The sequence below is a fragment of the Hemiscyllium ocellatum genome, chromosome 4, assembly GCF_020745735.1.
Source record: "Hemiscyllium ocellatum isolate sHemOce1 chromosome 4, sHemOce1.pat.X.cur, whole genome shotgun sequence".
Lineage (NCBI taxonomy): Eukaryota > Metazoa > Chordata > Chondrichthyes > Orectolobiformes > Hemiscylliidae > Hemiscyllium > Hemiscyllium ocellatum.
The window spans coordinates 85,288,763-85,315,068 of NC_083404.1; the positions used below are offsets into that span (position 1 = coordinate 85,288,763).

The following is a 26,306-nucleotide window of genomic DNA, read 5'->3' on the forward strand; positions in this document are numbered from 1 at the left end:
TTAGAAACAGCGCTTAAAGTGTTGATGATGTAGCAACACATACAGCTTTATAGTAGAACAACCTGTAGTTTGTAGACATGTATGAACATATTCAAGAACAGCTTCTTTCCCACGAGATTTTTGAGGAAGTAACAAAGAGGATTGATGAGGGCAGAGCGGTAGATGTGATCTATATGGACTTCAGTAAGGCGTTCGACAAGGTTCCCCATGGGAGATTGATTAGCAAGGTTAGGTCTCACGGAATACAGGGAGAACTAGTCATTTGGATACAGACCTAGCTCAAAGGTAGAAGACAGAGGGTGGTGGTGGAGGTTTGTTTTTCAGACTGGAGGCCCGTAACCAGTGGAGTGCCGCAAGGATCGGTGCTAGGTCCACTACTTTTTGTCATTTCTGTAAATGATTTGGATGCGAGCATAAGAGATACAGTTAGTAAGTTTGTAAATGACACCAAAATTGGAGGTGCAGTGGACAGCAAAGAGGGTTACTTCAGATTACAACAGGATCTTGACCAGATGGGCCAATGGACTGAGAAGTGGCGGATGGGGTTTAATTTAGATAAATGCGAGGTGTTGCATTTTGGGAAAGCAAATCTTAGTAGGACTTATACACTTAACGATAAGGTCCTAGGGAGTGTTGCTGAACAACGAGACCTTGGAGTGCAGGTTCATAGTTCCTTGAAAGTGGAGTCGCAGGGAGATAGGATAGTGAAGAAGGTGTTTGGTCTGCTTTCCTTTATTGGTCAGAGTACTGAGTACAGGAGTTGGGAGGTCATGTTGCGACTATACAGGACATTTGTTAGGCCATTGTTGGAATATTGCGTGCAATTCTGGTCTCCTTCCTATTGGAAAGATGTTGTGAAACTTGAAAGGGTTCAGAAAAGATTTACAAGGATGTTGCCAGGGTTGGAGGATTTGAGCTATAGGGAGAAACTGAACAGGCAGGGTCTGTCTTCCCTGGAGTGTCAGAGGCTGAAGGGTGAGCTGCTCATCATTATCCAATGATAATGGCAAGTCGTCCAATATTTTAAATTACTGATCCATTTCAAAATGAATTACCCTAATTCAGAATAGTCAGTCAGTCATGCAGCCGCCTGCTATGGGCAACATTTAAAAAACAACTGCCCGGCAGCTGCAGACTGCAGGAGATCAAACAGAAATCATCTGTTAACACCTTTAAATCATCTAGACACAAAATCCAAAAAATCCATCAAGCCCACTTTGAAACCATCCTAGGCTTCAATCTATGGGACACCTAAAACTATTTAACCTATCCTTCCACATATATATATGTGTGTGTGTGTGTGTGTGTGTGTGTGTGTGTGTGTGTGTGTGTGTGTGTGTGTGTGTGTGTGTGTGTGTGTATGTATATACACACCTTTCAATGCATATGTGCCAGATTGGGTGCTTAAATATAAAACTTTTTTTAAATGTACAAGAAAACTTAATAATATGTTTTTTTAATAGTCATGTTACTTAAATAGTTAAGCTACTCAGTGAATTGGCAAGCTAACACTTCAAAAGAAACCTACTGCAGTCAATTAAGAAATGACTAAAGAAGACAGCCACTCTACCAAGTCCAAGGCGGACTTCAGGACAGGCAGCAGCGAAAAGTGGTCGATCAGAGGCTGATAACTAAATTTGGTACCCATGGGGAGGGCCTCAACCGGGACCTTGGGTTCATGTCACATGACAGGTAACCACCATTGCACTATATATATACACACACACACACACACACAGACACAGGCACTCCTACACGCACAGGCCTCCTATACACACACACACACATAGACAAACACGTACACAAACACACTTCCTCTCACAGACTTACGCTTTACATTCTCTCACACACACGCAGACACTCAACACCCCCCCCAACCCAGATATACACACACACATCCACTCTCTCTCACACTCACAACCCCCCACCATAGACAGACAGAAACACACACACACAAAACCCACATGCACACATACACTTATATGTTTGTGGGGTGAATTTGTACTTGCAGAGTTACAATGTACTTTGCTCAAAAATTGCATACATTCATGTAAGACTCTGTAGAATCAGTCTAAACATTATGACACAGACAGGGAACACAGGAGGCTAACACCTTCAACATCTTAATATCTTATCTGGCTGACACCAATTGTTACAGGTAACCTGAGAATGTAACTTTTAAAAAGTTTTGTGATTTACATATGAAAAAAGTGAAATTATCATGGTCATTCTAACAGATGAGAGACTCAACAAACAATCAAGGTATTTTTCAATGTATAATTTCAGTTACATCACACTGTAAAGTTTTGCTATAAATTGTGTCTTACAATTGTGTCCTCCACAACCACATGATGAAGGAGTGGCACTCCGAAAGCTACTGCTTTCAATTAAACCTGTTGGACTATAACCTGGTGTTGTGTGATTTTCAACAGTCTACCAAGTGTCTGTTTACTGTAAAATAATTGATGCATTGCATCAGTTGACCAAAATAATTTAAAAACTAAGGCCATTTTCTTTGCTCCCCTCCCTAGCAACCAATGCGACCCTCTCCCTGGTGCCAGTCTGAGGTTGAACCAGATTTTTCATAAACCTGGTGTCCTAATAGATGGCTCACCAACAACCGCATGTGTTCCATCACTAGGTCTGCCTACATATTATCTGACTCCATCTCTGCTGATCTGCTGCAAAAGTTTCATTCATGCCTTTTTTCAGTTCTAGATCGGACTAGTTCAATGCACACTTGGTCAGCCTCTGATGTTCATTCAAAAATCTAAATCTCACCTAATCTATTACATCCATCGCTCCTGTGTTCAACTCACGAACCTATATTAGCTTCTGATTTGGTATAAGCTCAGTTTGAAAAATATCATTTCCAAATTCCTCCAACGTCTCATCCTTGCTCATTTCTGTAACTTCATCCATTCTCACTATTCCAAGCTGACTCTTTTTAAAGCCTTGGAGGCACAATTATTCCACATTGGCTTTGCGGCCTCAGACACTGAAATCCAAAACACTTGAATTCCTCACTAAATCTGTCTGCCACTTTTTCTTCCTTTTACGCTTTAGATCAGTTAGCTCAGTTGGTTGAATGACTGGTTTGTGATGCAGGTTAGTACTAACAGCATGAGCTCAACTCCCATACTGGCTGAGGTTACCATGAATAAGTCTTCTTCTCAATCTCTCCCTTTGTCCGAGGTGCTGTGACACTCAGGTTAGACCACCACCAATCACCTCTCCCTCCCTAATGGGAGAGAAACCCTATGGTCCAGCAAAAAATTGACTTCACCTGTAAAATCTGCCTCATTGGCCAAGTGTTTTGAACACCCATCCTGACAATGTTTACATTGCTTCATGTCAAATTTTGTTTGGCAACACTGCTATGAGGTCCTTGGAGGCTATGTTAAAGGCACTATATAAATGTAAAATACTGTTGATAGGCTGTATTATAAGGTTGTGTGTTATTGCAAAAATATGTTAACGCATTATAAGATTTAAATGCAATACAGGAATTATATAAAATATTAATAACCCTGCCATTTATATAGTCAGCTCTCCTGTGGCATTGCTCATGACATGTCAAAGGATTCAATGTTTTAGGATTTGGTGGAGCAATATTTTTTTCTTGTGGACACACCATGTAAAAACCAGATCAGCAAAACCTATAAGAGATCTTTCACGATAATTGATTACTGATTGCATTGAATGTGAACATAAAAAGTATGATTTAAAAAATGAGATTAAAGAAATTATGAAAAGAGGCAGTTAAGTTTGTAAGTTTGTGAAATTAGATTTTTGAAACCTATAAATGGATAGATTATAAATATACATTAGGGGATGCATTATGCTTAAAAAAAATCCAGATCTCTGATACTTGCAGATTATTTCTCACTATGTTTTGGATGGGTTGGACCGAAGGGTCTGTTTCCGTGCTGTACATTTCTAAATATATATAGTTTAATGTATTACGTTACAATAACATTTTGTACTTGAAAGTTCTCACAGTGGGAGCTCAAGAATCAGCAGCAGATGGTGGAAGAGGCTGAGCAAAATGTTGGGGAAAGAGATGAGTAGGCAGCAGTTTGTATATAGACTCAAAGAGCAAGAAAAGGCTAGGGAAATTGAGGAGAAAAGATGGCAACTTGTCGGTAAAGGAAGCCAGAATGAACCTTGAATCTGGGCTGAGGGAGCCCTTCTATTGTACGTCTACTTATTATAACTCAGAATTTGTTTTTTAAACACACAATATATACTACAAGTTTAAACTGCTTTTCAATTCAACTATTGCTGAAACCATGACACAAATCCTCAAAACTGATTCAGGATCCCGATTTCTCTTCCAGATGAGACAAGAAATTACACGGTTACTTACTTCAGAATTTTTCAGGTGCAGCTTTCAAACTTCAATCCTGCAATGCACCAAGTGCAAGAGTGTTTGTAGGGAGCAGAGAGAAACATTGTAGAAGCCACTCATTTTCCCACCACCACCCCTTTAATGGACTAGCTGCCTCTTTGTAGTAAATGAACAGTTTAAATGCTGAAAGCATCAAGGCAAAAATACCCAAAACGAAGAGATATCACCATTGCTAACAAGGGAAGCCAAAGACATCATCAGATGAAATTAAAAGTCTTTCAAGTTCTTTAAAAACTTAAGCCTTCAAATTATTTCAGAATTCAGCAAAGGAAGAACAAGAAATTGATCTCGAAAGAGAATGGAATGAATTTGAATTTCAAATAAAGAGAGACATAAAATCAGATTGTAAAAATCTACAGGCACGTAAAAAGGAAAAGATTAGCAAAGACAATTGTCAGTAATTTACAGGCAGATGCAGAAAGGTTTATAATAGATATTGGTGGGAAGCGATGGCCTAGAGGTATTATCTATTGACTGTTAATCCAGAGACCCCGGGTTCAAACCCCACAGCGGGAGATGAAGAATTTGAATTCAATATAAAAAAAATTCTGGAATTAAGAATCCATTGCCAAGTATTGGAAAACCTAGCTGGTTCACTAATGGAAAGGAAGGAAATCTGCCATCCTTATCTGGTCTAGCCTACACGAGACACCAGATTCTCAGTAATGTGGTTGACTCTTAATTGCCCTCTGGGCAATTTAGGAGGGGCAATAAATGCTGCCTAGCCAGCCTTGCCCTCATAGTTTTATATTAATAGAAGCAGGAGTAGGCCATGTGGCCCATTGACCCTGGTACACCATTCATTAGGATCATGACTGATCTATCCATTGTCTCAGTTCCTCAGAAACGTTAATTCCCCTACCATGCAAAAACCAATCAAACTGTGTCTTGAATATATTTAATGAATATGTCTGTACTGCTTCCTTGGGCAGTGAATTCCATAGATTCACTACTCTCTGGGAGAAGCAGTTCCTCCTCATCTCTGTCCTAAATCTACTCTCCCTAACCTTGAGACCATGTCCCCTAGTCCTAGTCCCACCCACCAGTGGATACAAGTTGCCTGCCTCTATATTATCTATCCCTTTCATAATTTTACATGTTTCTATAAGATCCCCTCTCATTCTTCTAAATTTGAGTGAGCACAGATTCAGGTGGCTCAACCTCTCCTCATAGGGTAACCCCCTCATCTCCAGAATCAACTGGTGACCCTCTTCTGCATAGCCTCCAAAGCCAATATATCCTTCCTCAAGTAAAGAGACCAGAACTGCACACAATACTCCAGATGCAGCCACACCAACACCTTGGACAATTGCAGTAGAACCTCTTTGCTCTTAAATTCAATCCCTCTACCAATGAAAGCCAATATTCCGTTTGCCTTCCTGATTACCCATTGCATGTGCAAGTCAACTTTTAGCGATTTATGTACTCCTAAGTTCCTCTGCACAGTAGCACGCTGCAATTTTTCACCATTTAAATAATACTCTAACTGACTATTTTTACTTCCAAAGTGGATAACCTCACGTTTACCAACACTGTACTCCATCTGCCAAACCCTTGCCCACTCACTTAACCTGTGCAAATCTCTCTGCAGACCCTCCATATCCTCTGCACGGTTTGCCTTTCCACTCAATTTAGTGTCATCACCAAACTTGAATATGTTAGACTCGGTCTCCTCTTCCAAATCATTTATAAAAATCATGAATAGTTGCAGGCCCAACACTGACCCCTACATCACCACTGATCTCCAACCAGAGAAACACGTGTGCATGATTAAATGAAAAACAGAAATAGTAGCGAAGCCAAGTAAGAACTTTATACCAACTTTCAAAGAGAAAGATATAAAAAGTTTCTCAGAAATAATTAAGATTCAAGGGTCTAGTGAAAGTGTAGAACTGAAAGAAATCAGCATTAGAAATATAGTTTTGGAGACATTAATGGGATGAAAACGGAGGGCCTAAAGACCTTCACCCTAAAGAGTTGGCTACTGAGAGTGCATTCATGATCATCTCCCAAAAGTTTATTAATTCTGCAATGATGCCTGAAGATTGGAAGGTTGCAATGTAATTTCACTTGAATAAATGAGAAAAAAAAACAGGGAAACTGCAAAACTTGTTAGCCTGATGCTAGTAATAGGAAACACACTAGAATCTATTATAAAGTATGTGATTACCGGAGATTTAGAAAGTATCTGGACAGTATCAACATTGATTTGTGAAATCATGTTGATGAAGCTGATAAAGAATTTTGAGGATATTACTACAGAGTTAATAGGGAGAACCAGTGCGATGTATTCTGATTTGGATAAAGTCCTGTGCAGGAGGTTAGGAAAGCAAAATACATGAGATGCAAGCATGGATTGAGGATTCATTAACAGGCAGAAAGCAGAGTTTAGGAATAAATGCATTACTCTCAAGATTGGCAGGCTGTGACCAGTGGAGTAGCACAAATAATCAGTGTGTGACCCCAACTTTTGAAATCTATATCAATGATTTGGATGTGAGGTCGAATTGTGATATTTCTAAGTTTGTAGATGGTACTAAACTTGGTGGGAATGTAAGTTGTAAGGACCTTGCAAAGATGCTTCCAAAGAACTTAGTTTGACTCAGTGGATGGGCAAGAACGTGGCAAATGGAATATGTGAGTAGGTGTGAGGTTTCCATTTTGGTAGGAGGAATTATGGCACAGAGTATTGCTTAAATGCTGGGAGATTGCAAAGTGATGTCCAAAGGAACCTGGGTATCCTTGTAAGTAAGTCAAATGCAGCAAGCAATTCAGAAGGCAGACACTATGTTAGCCCTTATTGTGAGAGGGTTAAAGTACAGAAGCAATAAAATCTTGTTCAATTGTATAGAATACTAGTTAGCCCAGGCTTTGTACGCATTTCTGGTCCACGTGCGAAGGAAGAATATACTTGTCATAGAGGGAGTGCAGTGGAGCTTCAGCAGTCAGTTTCCTGGGATGGTTGGACTGTCCTATGAAGAGAAATTGTGGACACTGGGCCTGTATTGTCTCAAATTTAGGAGGTTGAGGATTGGTCTCATAGAAACTTAGAAAGTTTAGAATGGGATAGATAGAGTAGATGTATCACCAAGGTGAGGCTGCTAAAAACACGGAATAGCCTGAAGGTAGATAAATCGCCTGGACCAGATGGACTACAAAGAGACTGCTAAAGGAGATAGCTGAGATAGTGGAGGGTCCCAGAGGACTAGAAAATCACCAATGTGAACCCCTGTTTAAAACGAGAGGAAGGCAAAAGGTGGAAACTTACAGAGCAATTACCCGAACCTCATTCACAGGTAAGATTTTGGAGTCCATTCTGAAGGATGAGATTTCTGAATATTTGGCTAGGTTCTGAAGGATTTGGATAGGTTAGGAAAGTGGGTAAAAAAGTGGCAGATGGAGTACAATGTGGAAAAGAGTGAGGTAATGCATTTTGGTAAGAAGAATACAAGCATGGACTGTTTTCTAAATTGGGAGAAAATTCAGAAGTCTGAAGTGCAAGGAGTCTTGGGAGTTTAAGTCCAGGATATTGTCAAGGTAAACTTGCAGGTTGAGTCAGTAGTTAGGAAGACAACTGCAGTGTTGGCGTTTATTTGAGAGGACTTGAATATAAAAACAGGGGCATACTTAGGAGGCTCTATAAAGCTCTGGTTAGATCATATTTAAGACTATTGTGCACAGTTTTGGGCCCCATATCTCAGGAATGAAGAATATGAGGCGTGTTTGAGGATTCTGGGTTTATACTCAATTGAGTTTAGAAGCATGAGGAGTGGGATCCAATTGAAATATTGAATTGGCCTAGACAGAGTAGATGTTGGGAAGAGTTTTCCATTGGTAGGACAGACGAGAACCCAAGGGACCAGCCTTAGAGATAAAGTACTGGAGAATCAAAGGTTAAAAGCCTCCATTTGGGAATCGTAATTTAAAATAATAGTTTGCTTTACAAGTTCAAAATGGCAGCTGCAGTCACAGTGACTGTGAGAATATGAATTGCAAAAATGCAGGAGTCTCTACGTAACCTTGGAAATGTTTCTGTCTATGCTTGTTCCCAGTACTATGATTAGGCTGATCAATGGAATATTGTTAACCGGCTTGCTTTAATTACATTTTAAACTTATGAGAACACCAGATGTAGAAACATTTAAATCAATAGCTTTGTTTTGATTTATGGTGACCAAGACTAAATGTATTTGAATTATGAGAACTTAACTAAAGATAGAAACATTATATTGTGTGGGAACTGAAACATGCAAAACAGTTACGCACATAAGGGCGATAAAATATACTGCTATTTTGCTAGAAACCACAGATCTGTCTTAGTTCATCCAGGGATATCTTTATCGATACTCCGAACTATAGACTATTGATCTCTCGCCGGCTTAACCGAAAGAAAGTGTGTTTTGATACTGAAACTTTTGTGTGGTCCGTGACTTTTTTGAGTCAACATTTTGGTGCTGTGACTCTTTTCCCATTATAGGGAACGTTTCTCTGGACTGAATAAATGAGAGCCTGAATCAAGCATAACAGAGTGGTAAGGTGCCTCTTAAGTATTTTACCTCAGACCACTCTTTTTGTTCAGACAGACGACCTGCCCCATGCCCAGTGAAACTGGTACCTTGAAGGGATGGAACAAACCACCTGGACCAAGATTATAAGGTAATAAGGTTCTTTTTTTTTTACAAGATTGCTCTAGGTTGCTGCAGGGTGACATTGTCTATTCTGTATTGTTCCTGAGATAAAGAGTTGGGACTGGGGACCCCAGTCAGGGAAGTAGTCGACACTATCTGATGGATTCGTCTTAGAGAACTGCCTCCTTCGGAAATGGCCAGTTGATATTATGAGATAATAGAGAAAGGAGGGCAGGCTCTGTAAATGTCTCACTCTATAATATTGATATGGCTGGTTGAAATTTGTTTATAGTAGAGTAAGGAGTCATTAGGTACAATGGGACAGTCCCTCTATGTAGTTGGAAAGGGAACTCCTTTTCAGATTATGTGTAACAGAATACCTGATCAAGAAAATGATTAATAGGGGTTACAGGCCCCTCAGAAAAACTGGGCATTTTGGTAAATTCTTAGTGTGAGTGGGGCAACTCGGTAAATTGTAATATATAAATTAAAGTACATCCCCAGTTTGAATGACTGCACAATTGGGATAATCTGTGTGTGAGAGATACAGCTATCAAAAGAATGGGAAACAATGTCTCTCATGAGGCACACCCTCAGAAAGGAACACCTTTAACATACATGTGTGCTTATTACAGACCTGATTCCAAAATAAAAACTTTGTCAACAAGTGGGTGAAACGAACACAAAAAACTGAGAAACCATTTTCACCTGATGGTACATTTAATCGTGATTGCATAAAACAATTGGCAGAAATTTTGAAAAAAGAAATTGAAAAGGCAAAGGAAACAGAGACAGATAAAGAGACCAACTTTTGGTGTTGTGTTCACTGAACTAAGTGTTAACTCTTTGTGGACTGTTTTGAATGTACCTTTATTCATTGGTGGTTACATATGGTCTTGTATAATTTTTTTTTGTTCCCTGGAACTCAAGATCCGGAAATGTTTTGATTTAAGTCTACATTTTGGAAATCCAAGGTGATTTGAAAATGTAATCTGTGCCTGTATCAATTTGGGTCATGCATGGTTAATGTAATGTCCTTTTCAGGAACTATCAGTACTAGTGTAAAGCAAAATCTGCCAGGAAGTGTTGATTTACAAAAATTGGGTCATAAAAGTTAGTAAAAATTTCTTGGAATTGGAATTTATCACGTTTCAAATATCATTTTCTGACCACAGTGAATTTCCAAATGCTGTTTTAATGGGTAAGCTAATCTTTAATTCCAGATGATACAATTTTCTCACTGAAAATGTACTTTTTGAAAATTGGAATTTTTGAAATGCAATCCTGTTTTAACTACATTGATAAAATGTTTGAAAATCTGAAAACACTGAAGATGATATGGGGGTGACGTTGAACAATATTTGGGTATTGAAGGACGTGTGGGGACACCTGCCCTTGTAAGTGCTATTGCAATCTCTGTGATGCTTGCATAATAATAAAAAAAATTCTCTAGGCTATTAAAAAAACTCTCCCTTCTCTGGAAAGAAAAGGTAGTCTGCTGCTGTGGGTTTAAGATATAGACATTTCAACCAGCATACATAGTGTGGAGAGTGATTACTTCTTGACCCTATCAGTTGGGTTCACCTGCAAATATAACATTTACTCAATATTTAATAAAGACGATTATGGTAGCCAAAGAAGCAGTCATTTACATTTTATTGATACAATAGAATTACTGGAATTGACAGATTGACATGATAAGTCTAATCAAAATTTGTTTATCACTCGGTTAATTGAAAATAAAATTTATGCCTTAAATGACAGTTTTCAGTTTTGAGTTTGTCCTATTTTTGTTAATGTAAAAACAGGTACAATAAATAGATTATCTCAAAGGCTATAAATTGGTATGTTTGTGCTTGCAGACATTAAAATATTCATTTCCAATGTGGGCTTGACTATATTAATTGTATTTCTGGGTTTGGTGCCTTTTAATATCTGTTTAAAATTAATTTAAACTAATGAGGGTTAAATTGGAGTGCCAGTAGTGTAAGTCAGACCTACAGCAGTTCAGAATGCTTTAAGTTGCTTAGTCTTTCTTTTGAAGGCAGTGGAAAAGGAAATTGTAAATGCTGTATAAAAAATGGATTTCTAATTAACAATGAATTGTCTCAGCCACGAATTCAGTTTCCAACTCTCAATTAGAGGATATGGTTATATTAAGTCAATATATTTTAAACCATTTGTATTAGTACTGAATTACAAAATCAGAATTAATTGGCAAGTTCAATTGGTTTTTATACCTTTATACATTGTCAGTGATCTGTATTATTGCCTCATGGTTAATTTGAAGCATGATTGTAAAGATTAATGGTCACCTGGACTATCCCTTAAAACAAACTGAATATTGTACATGCAATTGCCAATGGAAGTAAAAGCAATATAAGGAAAAGTGTAGGAAGCAGAACCAGAGAAGAGATTTTAAGGGAGAGTGAGACTGGCTATATTCCTCATGCAAAGAACTGAACCACTTAATCCAGTCATTAGAACAAGAACAAGCCTTACTTCAACCTGTAAACATTAGTAAAGTACTGGCATACAGACCCAAACCTGGGGATTCAGGAGGGGACTATTGGGAGCGGTTTGGTGCCCGTTACAGAATATTTGCAGATGATCAAGCCTTTAATCGAGAAGGTGACTCAACTTTGTTTAACACTATGCTTTTGCAATATATTCCTTCTGGTGTCACTGACATGATTTGGACAAATAACATGAACTGGTCCAAGAAATCCCAGACACAAATGAGGTGAATGGTTATCTTCTACTGGGATGGCCAGAACAAACCCAAACCATGATCCAAGTTGCAGGTAAAAACAAAATACGTCCAGCAACCTCATGACCCCTATACCCAGTGTGCCAACTCCGATGTGGTTGATTAGGAGCAGGATACCCACTGGGGCTGGAACCTATTTTAGATGCCCGCCCAGTGACCACCACTGAGTGACCCTTTCCTGACGAACCTTGGAAAGGGGGACAGCCTTTGGAACTGGGAAGAAGACAGCAAAAGCCCCCAGGGACAAATGGCAGGCTGTTGTTTTAACTGTGGGAGATATGGCCAATGGAGAGCAAAGCGTCCTTATTGTGACCATGGAACTACTGCAGGGATTGACAGTATGTGGATGATTTGCTTGTTGTCGGCAATGGCATGTCCAGCTGTAAAACCAATACCGCAGTTTTACTGAACTTCTTGCCCTCCCTAGGATAGGATAATGTTGTTCAGGATATGTGCTTGCCACCAATTCTATGATTGTTGAGCAAGCAGCTTTTGAAACACTGCTGTCGGCACAGAAAGCCAAGTTTGTTTGCCCTCAATCATGCTTGCATATTAGCAATGGAGTATCAGCAAATATATCTACTGACTCTCACTATGCTTTTGGCGGGGCCCACTATTACAGAGCCTTGTGGGAACATGGAGGAGTTTTAACTTCCATGGGACAGCCTCTCAGTAATGCAGTTTTTGTGAATAACCTCTTACAGGCTTTGCAATTGCCAGCCAGTCTAGTGGTAAACAAATGTTCGGCTCACACTGGTCCAACGGCTACAGTCTCCAAAGGCAATGAGCGGGTAGATGCTGATGCTAAGCAGGCGGCCTTACACTCTGTACTTCTGGTTCCAGTGGGTCCCCAGCAAAACCTGGTTAGACACAGAATAAGCAAGGGTATGGCAGATCTGGGTGAGGTACAGAAATTACAGGAGGACGCCCCCTGCTGAGAAGCACAAACTATAGACTCAAATGGGGTGCTCCTTCGATACTAAAACCAAGCTATGGATGACCCCTGCGGGACAAGCTTGTGTTCCATCTTTGCTCCTCCCTATCTTCATTGGTTATATACATTATTGTACACACTTGGGCAAGGAGGGAATGGTTAATACTTTATTACAAACCTGGTGGCACCTGGATTTTCAGAAAGCAGCTAAGAGCTAGAGCATGTTTAATTTGTAAAAAGACAAATACTGGAAAAGGAATGCCCTGAGGTTCTGGAACCACACCCTTGCCTGGTGGCCTTTTACTTGTCTACAACTTGATTTTATAGAATTACCTCGAGTACATTGTTATAAATACTGTCTAGTAATAATAGATGGATCGAAGCCATCCCAATGAATGATAATACTGCTACAACAGCAGTTAAAATACTATTGAGGGTAATGATTCCCCATTATGGGCTCCCTGAAATGATAAGCTCAGACAATGTTCCACACTTTATAGCTAAAATAAATAAAGGGATCTGCAAAGAATTGGCCATAAAGCAACAGTTTCACTGTACTCACCATCCAAAAGCAGCTGGGACAGTGGAACGTGCAAAATGGTACTTGAAATAATAAGTTGGCCAAGTTAACACAAAAGGCAGGACTGAACTGGTTAAAGGTCCTACCTTTGGCACTAATTCCATATGAGGAATAGTCCCTCAGGGAGAACAGGATTATTCCCTGCTGAAATTGCATATGGGAACCCCATGTGGACCCCATGGGGACCTGGAGTGGTCAGACCTCCCCTTACTGAAAGATTGAAATGCACTCTCCAGGGGAGGAACTGGGAAAATATCCATAAGACCATAAGACATAGGAGCGGAAGTAAGGCCATTCGGTCCATCGAGTCCACTCCGCCATTCAATCAAGGCTGGTGGGCATTTCAACTCCACTTACCCACATTCTCCCCGTAGCCCTTAATTCCTTTTGACATCAAGAATTTATCAATTTCTGCCTTGAAGACATTTAGCATCCGGGCCTCCAATGCACTCTGCGGCAATGAATTCCACAGGTCCACCACTCTCTGGCTGAAGAAATGTCTCCGCAATTCTGTTCTGAATTGACCCCCTCTAATTCTAAGGCTATGTCCACGGGTCCTAGTCTCCTTGCCTAACCGAAACAATTTCCTAGCGTCCACCCTTTCCAAGCCAAGTATTATCTTGTACGTTTCTATTAAATCTCCCCTTAATCTTCTAAACTCCAATGAATACAACCCCAGGATCCTCAGCTGTTCCTCGTATGTTAGACCTACCATTCCGGGGATCATCCGTGTGAATCTCCGCTGGACACGCTCCAGTGCTGGTCTGTCCTTCCTGAGGTATAGGGACCAAAACTGGACACAGTACTCCAAATGGGGCCTAACCAGAGCTTTATAAAGTCTCAGTAGCACAACGGTGCTTTTATATTCCAACCCTCTTGAGATAAATGACATCTCAAGATGCCATTAAATCCGCTTAAGTTAACCAAAACTTTTCAAAGTTTACATTCACAGGTGCGTCAAGCCTATTGAGAGGGTGATGATTCGCTTGAGGGAGCCGACCCTACTGTAGAACCTGGAGATATTGTCCTGATTGAGAACTGGGACAGGGGAAAGGTGTTGCTGACCACCTCCACGGCTATGAAAGTACAAGGACAACCCCATTTGATTCAAGAACTGGCAGTAAACGAGTCCGTGAAGGAACAGACAAGAGTTAAGGAAGAAAAATGCTTTGGACACTGGTGTCTTTGGGCAAGATTTATTTTGGAGGCACAAGCATTTCAGATTGATACCTCTTTGTCTTTGGGAGGGGGTCTAAGGTGATCTATACACCATAATGCCTTTTTTGTATTTGGCTTATCAAAATGCCCAAATGACAGGAACGGCAATGGATTGTTGGGTATGTACTCATGTGCCACCCTAAGCACAGGGGGGGGTATTCCTTTGTGGTCTGTCATCTTTAGCTGGCCTGAGGTGCCCGAATGGCTAAGGACGCCAGAACTCTTCCAGTGAACCTGATAAAACTAAGGACGTGCGGGAATGGCAGTCAGCAGGGTATGATATGACCCTATTCAGGGATTGCTACAAACCTGGCTACAACAGATCCCATATACCCCCTTTTCTGTCATCATTAACAAGACTATTAACGACACCATCTGCTTTAGGTGAGATGGGAACCTCTCCAGTGGCATTTATATGGGGTCTAGTTGAAGTTCCTTTACTTCCTTTACAATCCCATGGACTGAACCTAGCCAAAGTTTGACTGGGGAGAGGGGGGTGTGGTGAATGAGGAAACTGGTGAAATCCACATTGATCCCATGTGGTTGCAGGGTCCCAAGGTGGAAGATGAGGCGTTCTTCCTTCAGACATGGGTGGTAAGGGTTTTATGGTGGAGACGGCCCAAGAACTGCACGTTCTTGGTGAAATGGGATTGGGGAGGTGGGGGAAGTTTTCCCCACCTTTTTCTCCATTGCATTGATGACTTTATCAGCGCAATCTCATGCTCCCACGAGAAGGTTGAATAGTTCATCAACTTCACTACTAGGTTCCACCCCGACCTTAAGTTCACTTGGACTATCTATGACACTGCCCTCCCTTGCCTGGACCTCTCCATCTCCATTAACGGTGACCGACTCAACACCGACATTATTACAAACCTACCGACTCCCACAGCTATCTGGAATACACATCCTCCCACCCTACCTCCTGTAAAAACACTATCCCTTATTCCCAATTCCTCTACCTCTGCTGCCATATCTGCTCCCAGGAGGACCAATTCCACCACTAGATGGCCTCCTTCTTCAAAGATTTCAATTTCCAGCCTGGTCCTCTCCTTCCAACCCACCAACCAACGGATACATCACATTATCCTCCACCATTTCCACCACCTACAAACAGACTCCACCATCAAGGATATATTTCCCTTTCCACCTCTATTTGTGTTCCGTAAAGACCATTCTCTCCATGACTCCCTTGTTAGGTCCAAGCCCAACAACTCCCCCTCCCCTCCTGGCACCTTCTCCTGCACCCATACCTCTCCCTTTACCTCCGTCCAAGGCCCCAAAGGAGCCTTCCACATCAGAGACTTACCTGTACTTCCACACACGTCATCTACTGTGTCCGTTGCTCCCCAGTGTGGTCTCCTCCACATTGGGGAGACATGATTCCAACTTGCAGAATGCTTCGGAGATGATCTCCAGTACACACGCACAAAACCCCACCATCCCGTGGCTGAACACTTTAACTCCTCCTCCCACACTACCAAGGACATGCAGGTCTTGGGCCTCCTCCTTTGCCAAACCCTGACCACCCGACGCCTCATCTTCTGCCTTTGGACCCTCCAAACACATGGGATCAATGTGGATTTCACCATGGTCCTCATTTCCCCACCCCCTACCTTATCCCAGATCCAACCTTCCATCTCAGCACAACCCTCTTAACCTGTTCATCTTCCTTCCCCCACCTCTCTGCTCCACCCTCCTCTCCGACATATCACCTTCACCCCCAACTTCATCTACCTATCGCTTCTTAACTACCTTCCCCAGCCCCAACTCCACCCCACTTATCTCTCAGCCCCCTTGGGCCACCCTCTCATTCCTGATGAAGAGCTTATACTCGAAAGATCGACTCTCCTACTCCTCAGATGCTGCCTGACCAGCTGTGCTTTTCCAGCACCGCACTCTTCGACCCAGATATTCTAGCCTAACCACCTATAATGGCGCCTATTTATTTGCAGACTGAAAGCCAATCCGTGGCTCCACCCAGACTGGTGGGATCATGTTATAAAGGTTTGTAGTTCCTCTCATTTGGGTTTTAGATGAGTTACCTTCACTCCGTAGGACTAAGAGGTACCTCACCGGTCTCCTTTTCTGGAATGGAATGTCTTCCCTTCCTATTGGACTCCATTTGCAGGGCAAAGAATTAAATAAGTTAAAGAAAATATTGGAAATTGTCACCAATGATACTGCAAATGCCCTGACTAATATCAAGGCTGAACTGGTCGCAGTCAGAATAGGGGCCCTTCAAAATCGTTTGGCGTTGGACTTTTTATTAGCTAAGGAGAGTGGCACTTGTGCCATTATAGGAATGTTGTACCTATATTCCTGACAGATCCTCCAATATCACTGATCTCTCCAACCACATTACCCAGGAGATCCAGAAAATCAGAGACGTAGATCGTGATGGGGTTGGTACTATCACAGCATGGTGGCCATTTGGGGGTCTCTGTGAATACTGGGTGCATTTTGTTACATTTTGGGATTACAGTACTGTAATCTTACTGTATTCGCCTGCATTCTCGCATTCACATGCTTATGGTCACTGATATCTGACTGTTATCATCATAGACTTTATGAATGGCCTGGTTGATCATAACACCAAAAGGAGGGAATGTTAAATTTTTGGGGAATCAAAGGTTAAAAGCCTCTGTTTTGAAAGTCTCTATTTATAATAATAATTTGCCTTACATGTTCAAAATGGCAGCTGCAGTCATAGTGACCGCGAGAACATGAATTGCAAAAATGCAGAAGTCTCTACGTAACCTTGGAGAGGTTTCTGTATATGCTTCTTCCCAGTACTATGATTAGGCTGATCAATAGAACATTGTTAACTAGCTTTCTTTTTCTACTTTTTAACTTATGAGAACAACAGATGTAGAAACATTTAAATCAATAACTTTGGTTTGACTTATGTGAACAAGATTAGATGTACTGATTACCAATTTTTAAATTATACGAACTTAACTGAGGTAGAAACATTACATTGTGCGGGAACTGAAATGTGCGAAATAGTTACGTACATAAGGGTGATAAAATATACTGCCTTTTTGCTAGAAATCAGTGATCCGTCATTAGTCCATCCAAGGATATTTTGACTGATACTCTGGACTATAGATTTCTTGCCAGCTTAATCGAAATAAAAAGTATGTCTTGATGTTGTGTGGTTCAAGGCTTTTTTGAGTCAACATTAGAGTAAGGGCAAGACCTTTTAGAATGGCAATAAAGAGAAACGTCTTCAGCGAGAGAGTGGTGTATCTACGGAATTCACTGCCACACAAGGCTGTGGAGACCAGATCATTAAGAATATCTAAGACACAGATAGATTCTTGATTGTCAAGGGATCAAGGATTATGGGGTTGAGAAACGTATCTGCCATGATTAAATGGCCGAGCAGACTTGATGGGCTGAATGGCCTAATTTCTACTCCTGTGTCTTATGATCTTACGCAGAAAGGATACTTCCTCTGGATGTGGGGTCTAGAACCAGGGGACAGAGTTTCATAATTAAAAGGCAAGCTATTTCAGATGAGGATGACAAGGAACGTCTTCACTCGAAATGGTGGATCTTTGAGATTCTCCATCCCAGAGGGCTGTGGAAATCAGACATTAACTAAATTCATGACAGAGATTAAAGGTTTCTAGTTACTAATGAATCAAGAGATATGGGTACAGCACAGTAATATGGCATCGAGGTAGATGATCAGCCATGATTTGGAATGGTAGAGCAGACCTCAGGGGCTGAACGGTCTACTCAGGCTCCTACATTCCTAAAGCTTCTTTGGGAAGCTGTACAGTGAAAGGTACATGGGTGAGGAGGTAGAGTGTCAAGTGAATGTGTAGAATGACAGGGGAGCATGTGAGGAAGTAGGAAATGAGGTGGTCATGCAGATAGTTTGGCTCATTTGGAGGCGGGGGGAGCAATACAGTTACTAAGGAGTTAGAACTGGTTTTAATCTGCCTAACATTCCCTGGATAATTATTCAAGTCATTCAATCAGCACTCTTTAATTCAAAATTGAAGACTTTTCAGAGGGTTCCCAACTCAGGGCAATTGCCCACTGGAAGTTTAAACTTCTCGGTCAATTCCCATGTAGTCAGTGCATCTTATCTTCAGGGTCCCCAATTTGTATCTTGTGGGGTACATCGGGTCTCTGAAATCTGAAGACTCAATGACATGGGCAAGTAAAACTAAACTGCTTCTCACTCCACCGTCCAGACTCAGAAGGATTTTGTATAGGGTGAAACTGGCAGCTACCAATGCAAATGAATAAACATGACTTTTGCCTGTCAAAATACATTTGATATCCCTTCTACACCCATGCAAAGGTCATAAATGACACTTGAAAGCACCCACTCCAATACTGTACTGATAAGCACATTGTTCAAAATAGTGAATAAAGATTACACACACACTAAACTATGATTATTTCAGAATAGATTAATAGAATACTTTCAGAAATACAATGAACATGTGAGAGTGTATTTGGGATCCAAAGTGGACAAATTGCAGCTTTGGCATTACACCTCAACTTCCATAGTTTTACCTACTCATTAATCTATATCATTTCAAACATTTCCAAACATTCTAGCTTAGGGTCACCTGCAAATTTAGATAAACAATAAATTGTACACTTAGGTCACAGGATACAGATGGCTAAAAAACTGGTGCTCAAGCTCAGATACCCATAAAACCTGTCACAAGACTTGCAAATTAAATAATGAATACTTTATCCTCCACTATCATTCTCCGATCACCTAATCAATTATTTCAAAAATAATTCTATTCAGTCCCTCAAAAGGGAAGCTCTTAGGCAGATCATTGGCCCCTGACAGTCTCCTGCAAGTCTGTTGCTGATACTTCCACCTCCTTCCTTAGCTCTCAGTTAGATAGCATTCAGAATTTTGAAAGGAACAGCATTTGCATCCTCCATCCTATGTTAAACTGGGCGGAGCTGTAAACTGGGCGGAGCTGTAAACTGGGCGGAGCGTATTTCCTTGCAGTCAACTGGCTCATTAAGTTCTTCAATGTCTGTTATGTACTTCACTGACTCTTCCAACCTTCACAAAAATATGGGTTCTTATGATGATCTGTTGGTTTGGATGTCACTTCAATATGACAATCATTCTAGGTGCTGACTATGCATCACAGGTCTATTAAGGAGTTGATTATCTGCACTAAATGACAATGATTGGTGATTCACCTCCACGTGATCGCACAGTTATAAGTGTACCGCATTCAAAAAAAGTCCTTCGGTTCATGAAGTCTGTGCCAGTAAAAAAAACAAGCACCTAAATATTCTGATCCAATTTTCCAGCATTTATCCTCGTAAGCTTTGGCACTGGAAGTGAACATCTAAATGCTAGTTAAATATTAGGAGGCTGTCTGTGACACCCTTTCAGGCAAGTTCCAGATTCCCACTACCCTTTAGGTAAAAATATTCTTCCACACATTTCCCTTTCTGTCCCTTGCCTTAAATCTGGCCATATCACCGAGGGGAAAAGTCTTTTCCTGTCTATCCAATCAATTTCCCCATAATTTTATTTATCTCAATCATGTCCCCCCTTCAGTCTCCTCTGCTCCAAAGAAAATAACCCCAGTCTATTCAAATCTCTCCTTATAACTAAAACTCTCCAGCCCGAGCAACATCCTGGTACAGCTCCTCTGCACCGTCTCCAATGCTATCACATCCCTCCTATAATGTGTCCTATGGAAATGAAACCAATCCTGCCTCATCTTTCTAATAATCCTCAAGCATGCTACCTGATCTGGAATTATATTATTGCTTACTGTCATGGGATTAAAATCTTGGATCTCTTTTCTCGGATGCACCATGGATTACATTGGTTCACAGCAGTAGCTCACCATACCTTTGCATGGATAATTAGTGATGGCAACAAATGGTGGCGAGGCAAATACATTGATATCCCAACTAAGAAAAAAACAACTCACTGTTGATAGTTCCAACAGAAACATCAAGTTCTTTAAGATCTTTTGTTGTTGCCTAATAGCTTCCCTCATAGCTAATAGACACCTGCTTAATGGATAAGTGATTTGCATACTCCGTTTTGAGGAACAAATTGCTGCTTGTTCTTTAAAGCCACAAATCAACACTAACTATAACTGAAACAGTATATTGAAACTTACCAGCCATTGATACCAATATAAAGACCCAATTCTACAAGTGCAGCAGCTTCTTCTTTTGTCCCATCGAAGGAGTGCACCTAAAAAAGTAAGAAACTTATAAACCATCATTTAATAAATAATTTAAAATTCATTAAGTCCTATCATTTAAGAGGCAATAAATTATAATATTAAATAAGATAAAAACATTACAAGAGTAGTTGGTATATACTTGTTACTTGAAAGCTTCCATTGTAGAACCAATTAACACATCAAGGTAACACCTACTGAATGTATTAGCACAGGCTCAAATCAAGTTTCAGCTTTAATAACTTAAGAATTTGACATGGTCACGTGGATTGGACCAGTGACCCGAGTGTCATTTGAGAAGGCTTAACAATAATAAACATTCAATTTACACAGGCAGACTGAGGATCAACAGAGAAATAAGTTCAGCAGAAACAAGAGATTGAGAAGAAATAGAATGGGAAAGAAGATATGTAAAGGCCAGTTAGGCCAGTTAGGCAGATGGCAATTGTGTGGTTCAGAATAACTTCGAGACCTTTAATTTCATTCTCATTTTGCCCACTTTATCTCCAGAATGCAACTTCATGCATAAGTTGCATGAAGATAGAGAAGGAATGTGTATAAAGGTTTGACAAGCAAGATAGCAAGTCACAAAAGAAAAGATTAGAATATCGGATGTAATAGAAATTAAATGCCATATATATTAAAAGAAATGGGATCCAATATGCCCAAGTAACAAACACAATCTCATTAATTCGGGGGAAGATCTTCGTACCCATTGATTTGCCGACAGCTCTGCATCAGAAAATTCCATGTTTTAGCCTGCTACAGTGCAGTTAGGCTAGCAATTCATTGTGGTAATGAGGGGGTACTGAATGGATTGAGAAAAGTGACTGAGTGATGGGGTGGAAAGGTAGGGAGATGGGGTTGCAAGAGTAGGGAAGAATGCTACAAGTAGGCTGAGGAGGGGACAATGGAAGGTTGCAAAGGTGGGGATGGGAATGAGGGGAACACTTTGGAGGGGATGTGAAAGAGGGAGATTTTAATTCAGGTATGAGTCAGAGGCAGGTTGAAATGGGGTTGAGAGAAAGAAAGAGAGCAGGAGGCTACTAAGGATGGGGAGAGAGAAAAATAGATTGCAAGTAAGCAAGAACAGTTTCAGTGAAGGAACTCTCAATTAACAAGGAGCTGGGAAAACTTTCAATCCCCTGAGGTAATAAATTACTTGCAAATGATTATGGTACCTTTAGCTTAAGGTTGTATATATGTACTCTACACAGCTACTCTCTGGGGAAGTAATGATGCTATTGTTAAATTTAAATCTGAGATTGAGATCAGAGATGCTACAAGAAGTGATAAATGCCTGGTTTGTTTATGTTTTGTAAATATGCGATGAAAATGTATTAGCTGTGATCTCAAAAGTCCGCAGGAGGTGTGTTTAGGCTAAGGATTTGGGCTAAGGTGTAGATGTGTGTGCCAGCTCTTTTGAAAAAAAACTTTTGCTAATTTATGCCAATTATGGCAATTTAAATCCTGTGGTATCTCAGAAATTAATACATTCCTTGTGCGTTGAAGAATTAAGTTCAATGGAGTTTATAATTACTGAAGGTATTTTTATTTTCTAATTTTGGTTCTGAGAAAGTGTAAGTACTCTATATGTCAACTGAAGCACAGTCATATTACAATGTGACTGCATTACCTAGTTAGTATGAATGAAGTAGACATTAAGGAAGCCCACAAATAATATTTTGTTCCCTAGCATAGAGGTGCCAAATTTAAAATAGCATGTTAAATTGAGACCTTGTCCGCAATACTTCTCTCTCTCTCAAGCAATATAACAGGTCATCTAGGCATCCATTTGTTTTCTGGTGAAAGAAAATTGCTGTCCAATAAGTTAGTTATTTATTATTATTGTCATTATAAATAATCATTTCACTGCAAAAGCAATCCATTGGTCGTGAGGCTATTTGAAGTACTTTGAAGAATTAAGACAACATTATATAAATTCAAGTTTTTCTTTCATATAATTCAATACTTAATACACTTTTTAGCTGAAAATATTTGGTTTGAGCATAATGATGGCTGTGTGCCAAAGACTAGTAGGTACATGTTTAATTTCACCACAGAAGTGATAGTTTACCAGACTGGATCACTCATTGTAGAACTCTCAAAATTCTCATTTCATTGATTTCTACAATAAGCAACTGGCCAACTCAGTGAAGACAAAAAGTTACATACATAACCATATGTTTATCACGAAACATAGGCCATATATTTTCACCTCTTAGTTAAAATTAATAAACTGCCTTACTGGCTTGGATATTTTCTATGCAATTCCTGAATGTAGTGTAACATCATATCATAAAGGAGGATATACTGTGATAGCCAAATTCCTGATTCCTTAGATTAGACTTACCACACCTCCAACACATCTGTCAATGTTTCTCTTCATTATATCTATAAAAGAGATTGAAAAGGCTGAGAAATTTCTTTACACATCATATATGATGTCTTCTTAAATCCAAGACTTCTGCATCACAATTGGCCAATTTCGAGCCCCCTCTAAGCCTGCTACATGACTGATTTGACTGAGGCCTCAACTCCACTTTCCTGCCTAGTCCTGACGGATTCTTAGTTAACCAGGGAGTTAAAAGCCAACTACCTCAGCCTTAAAAATATTTAATCACAAACGCCACTATTCTCTGTGGAAGTTAATTACACAGATTCATAACCCTCAGAGGAAAAAACATTCTCCTCATTACTATTTTAAATGGGAAATCCCTTATTTTTCAAAACTGTCCCCTAGTTCTAGACTCTCCCACAGGGAAAAGCAGTATTCTTTTGGCATTTACAATATCAAATACCCTCAATCTGACTATCTCTCATTCTTCTAAACTGCAACAGACTCAGACCTAGCTAGTCTAATCTTCCCTCACAAGATAACCCCTCATCCCAGGACCAATCAAATGAACCTCTCTGCACTTCTTCAAACACAATTATATCTTTTCTTAAACAAAGACTAAAATTGTGCAAATTACTTGAGATGTAGTCTCACCAATGCTCTGTAGAACTGCAGTAAAACTTCCTTTTCCATTCCATTCCCCCTGCAATAATTGACAAAAATTCCATTTTCCTTCCTAAGAATGTTTTAAACCTGCATTTGACTCATGTACCAAGACTGCAAATGTGTTGCTGGTCAAGGCACAGCAGGCCAGGCAGCATCTCAGGAATAGAGAATTCGACGTTTCGAGCATAAGCCCTTCATCATTCCTGATGAAGGGCTTATGCTCGAAACGTCGAATTCTCTATTCCTGAGATGCTGCCTGGCCTGCTGTGCCTTGACCAGCAACACATTTGCAGCTGTGATCTCCAGCATCTGCAGACCTCATTTTTTACTCATGTACCAAGACACCCACAAACCACTGTCCTTCTTTTGCAATCTCTCTCCATTCAAATAAAACACATTTCTATTTATTCATCCCGCCTAAGTGGACAAGTTCACTATTACCACATTATACTGCATTTGCCAAATTTTCATCCACTCACAACCTACATTCATTTAGGAGAAAGTGAGGAAGGCAGATGCCGGAGATCAGAGTCAAAGAGTGTGGAGCTGGAAAAGTACAGCAGGTCCGAGGAACAGGAGAATCGATGTTTTGGGCATAAACCCTTCATCAGGAATGAGGCTTGTGGACCAAAGGGGCTGAGAGATAAATGGGAGGAGGGGGTGGGGCTGGGGGAGGAGGGGGTGGGGCGGGGGGGGGGGGGGGGGGGGAAGGTAGCTGAGAGTGCGATAGGTAGATGGGGGGGGGCGGATTGAAGGTGATAGGTCAGAAAGGAAGGTGGAGCGGATAGGTGGGAAGGAAGATGGACAGATAGGACAGGTCAAGAGGGCGGTGCTGAGTTGGGGAGGTTGGATCTGGCATAAGGTGGGGGGAGGAGAAATGAGGAAACTGATGAAATCCACATTAATCCCATGTGGTTGAAGGGTCCAAAGGCAGAACATGAAGTGTTCTACCTCCAGGTAGTGGATGGTAAGGGTTTGGTGATAGAGGGGTTGGCCCAGGACATGCATGTCCTTGGGGGAGAAGGATGGTGTGTTAAAGTGTTCAGCCACAGGGCGGTGGGGTTGCTTCATGTGTGTGGCCCAGAGATGTTCTCTGAAGCATTCCACAAGTAGGCGTCCTGTCTCCCCATTGTACAGGAGACTGCTTTGGGAGCAATGGGCACAATAGATGATGCGTGTGGAAGAGCAGGTAGATCTCCGATGGATGTAAAAGGCTCCTTAGGGGCTTGGACAGAGGTGAAGGGGGAGGTGTGCACACAGGTTTTGCAATTCCTGCAGTGGCAGAGGAAGGTGGGTTTGTGGGGTTGGGAGGGCAGGGGAGGGGGGGGCATGGACCCGACAGGAGAGTCAGGGATGGCATGGTCTTTACGGAAAGCAGATAGGGGCAGGATGGAAATATATCATTGGTGGTGGGGTCTGTTCGTAGGTAACGGAAATGGTGGAGGATGACGCAATATATCTAGAGGTTGGTGGGGTGGAAGGGGAGAACCAGTAGTGTTCTGTCCTTGTTGCAGCTAGAGGATTGGGGTTCGAGGGCAGAGGTGTGTGAAGTGGATGAGATGCGCTGGAGGGGAAATTGTGGTCTCTGGAGGCCATTTGGTGTGTTCTGTGTGGAATTGGTCCTCCTGGCAGAGGAGGAGGAATTAGAAATAACCGATAGCATTTTTACAGGAGGGAGGGTGGGAGGTGTAATCCAGGTAGCTGTGGGTGTCAGTGGGTTTGTAGAAGATGTCTGTGTTGAGTTGTCACTGTTGATGGAGATAGAGAAGGCGAAGTCCAGGAAGGGGAGAGAGGTGTCCGAGATAGTCAGATGTACGCAATGTTGGGATAGAATGCGTTAGTGAAGTTGATGAACTGTTGAATCTCCTCGTGAGAGCACAAGGTGGCGCTGATACAGTCATCAATGTAGCGGAGGAAAAGGTGGGGAATGGTGCCAGTGTAGTTGCAGAAGATGGACTGTTCCACATAGCCGATGATGAGACAGACATATCTGGGGCGCATGGTTACCCCTTTGGTCTGGAGGGAGTGGGATGATTCATAGGAGAAATTATTGAACGTGAAGACCAGTTCAGCCAAACGAATGAGTGTGTCAGTGAAAGGGTACTGGTGAGGACATCGGGAGAGGAAGAAACGGAGGGCTTGGAGGCCTTCATCATGGTGGACAGATGTGTCTACAGACTGGACATCCATGGTGAAGATAAGGCACTGGGAGCCAGGGAAACAAAAATCATGGAGGTGATAGAGGGTGATGGTGGTGTCCCGAATGTAGATGGGGAGCTCCTCGACTGTGGGGGGTGGGGGAGGACGGTGTCAAGGTATGTGGAGGTAAATTTGGTGGGGCAGGAGCAGGCCGAGACAATAGGTCAGCTAAAGAAGTCAGATTTGTGAATCTTGAGTAGGAGGTGGAACCAGGGGGTGCAGGGTTCCTGGACTATGATGTCAGAAGCTGTGGGTGGGAGATTCCCTGAACTGATGAGGTTGTGTATTGTCTGGGAGATGATGGTTTGGTGATGGGAGGTGAGGTTGTGGTCAAGGGGGACATAGGAGGAGGTGGC

General features: G+C 41.3%; 1 protein-coding gene across 2 annotated transcripts in view; it reads right to left on the reverse strand.

Moving 5' to 3' along the window:
- The window catches only part of tatdn1 (TatD DNase domain containing 1), a 58,477-nt gene that overhangs the window by 12,226 nt on the left and 19,945 nt on the right, over positions 1 to 26,306 (reverse strand). For both annotated transcript variants that reach the window (XM_060823560.1, XM_060823561.1), the window contains exons 8-9: positions 23,101 to 23,141; positions 20,682 to 20,758 (exon numbers count right to left, since the gene is read on the reverse strand). In XM_060823560.1, coding sequence (XP_060679543.1) covers positions 20,682 to 20,758; positions 23,101 to 23,141 — 118 coding nt within the window. The remainder of the gene's footprint in view (positions 1 to 20,681; positions 20,759 to 23,100; positions 23,142 to 26,306) is intronic.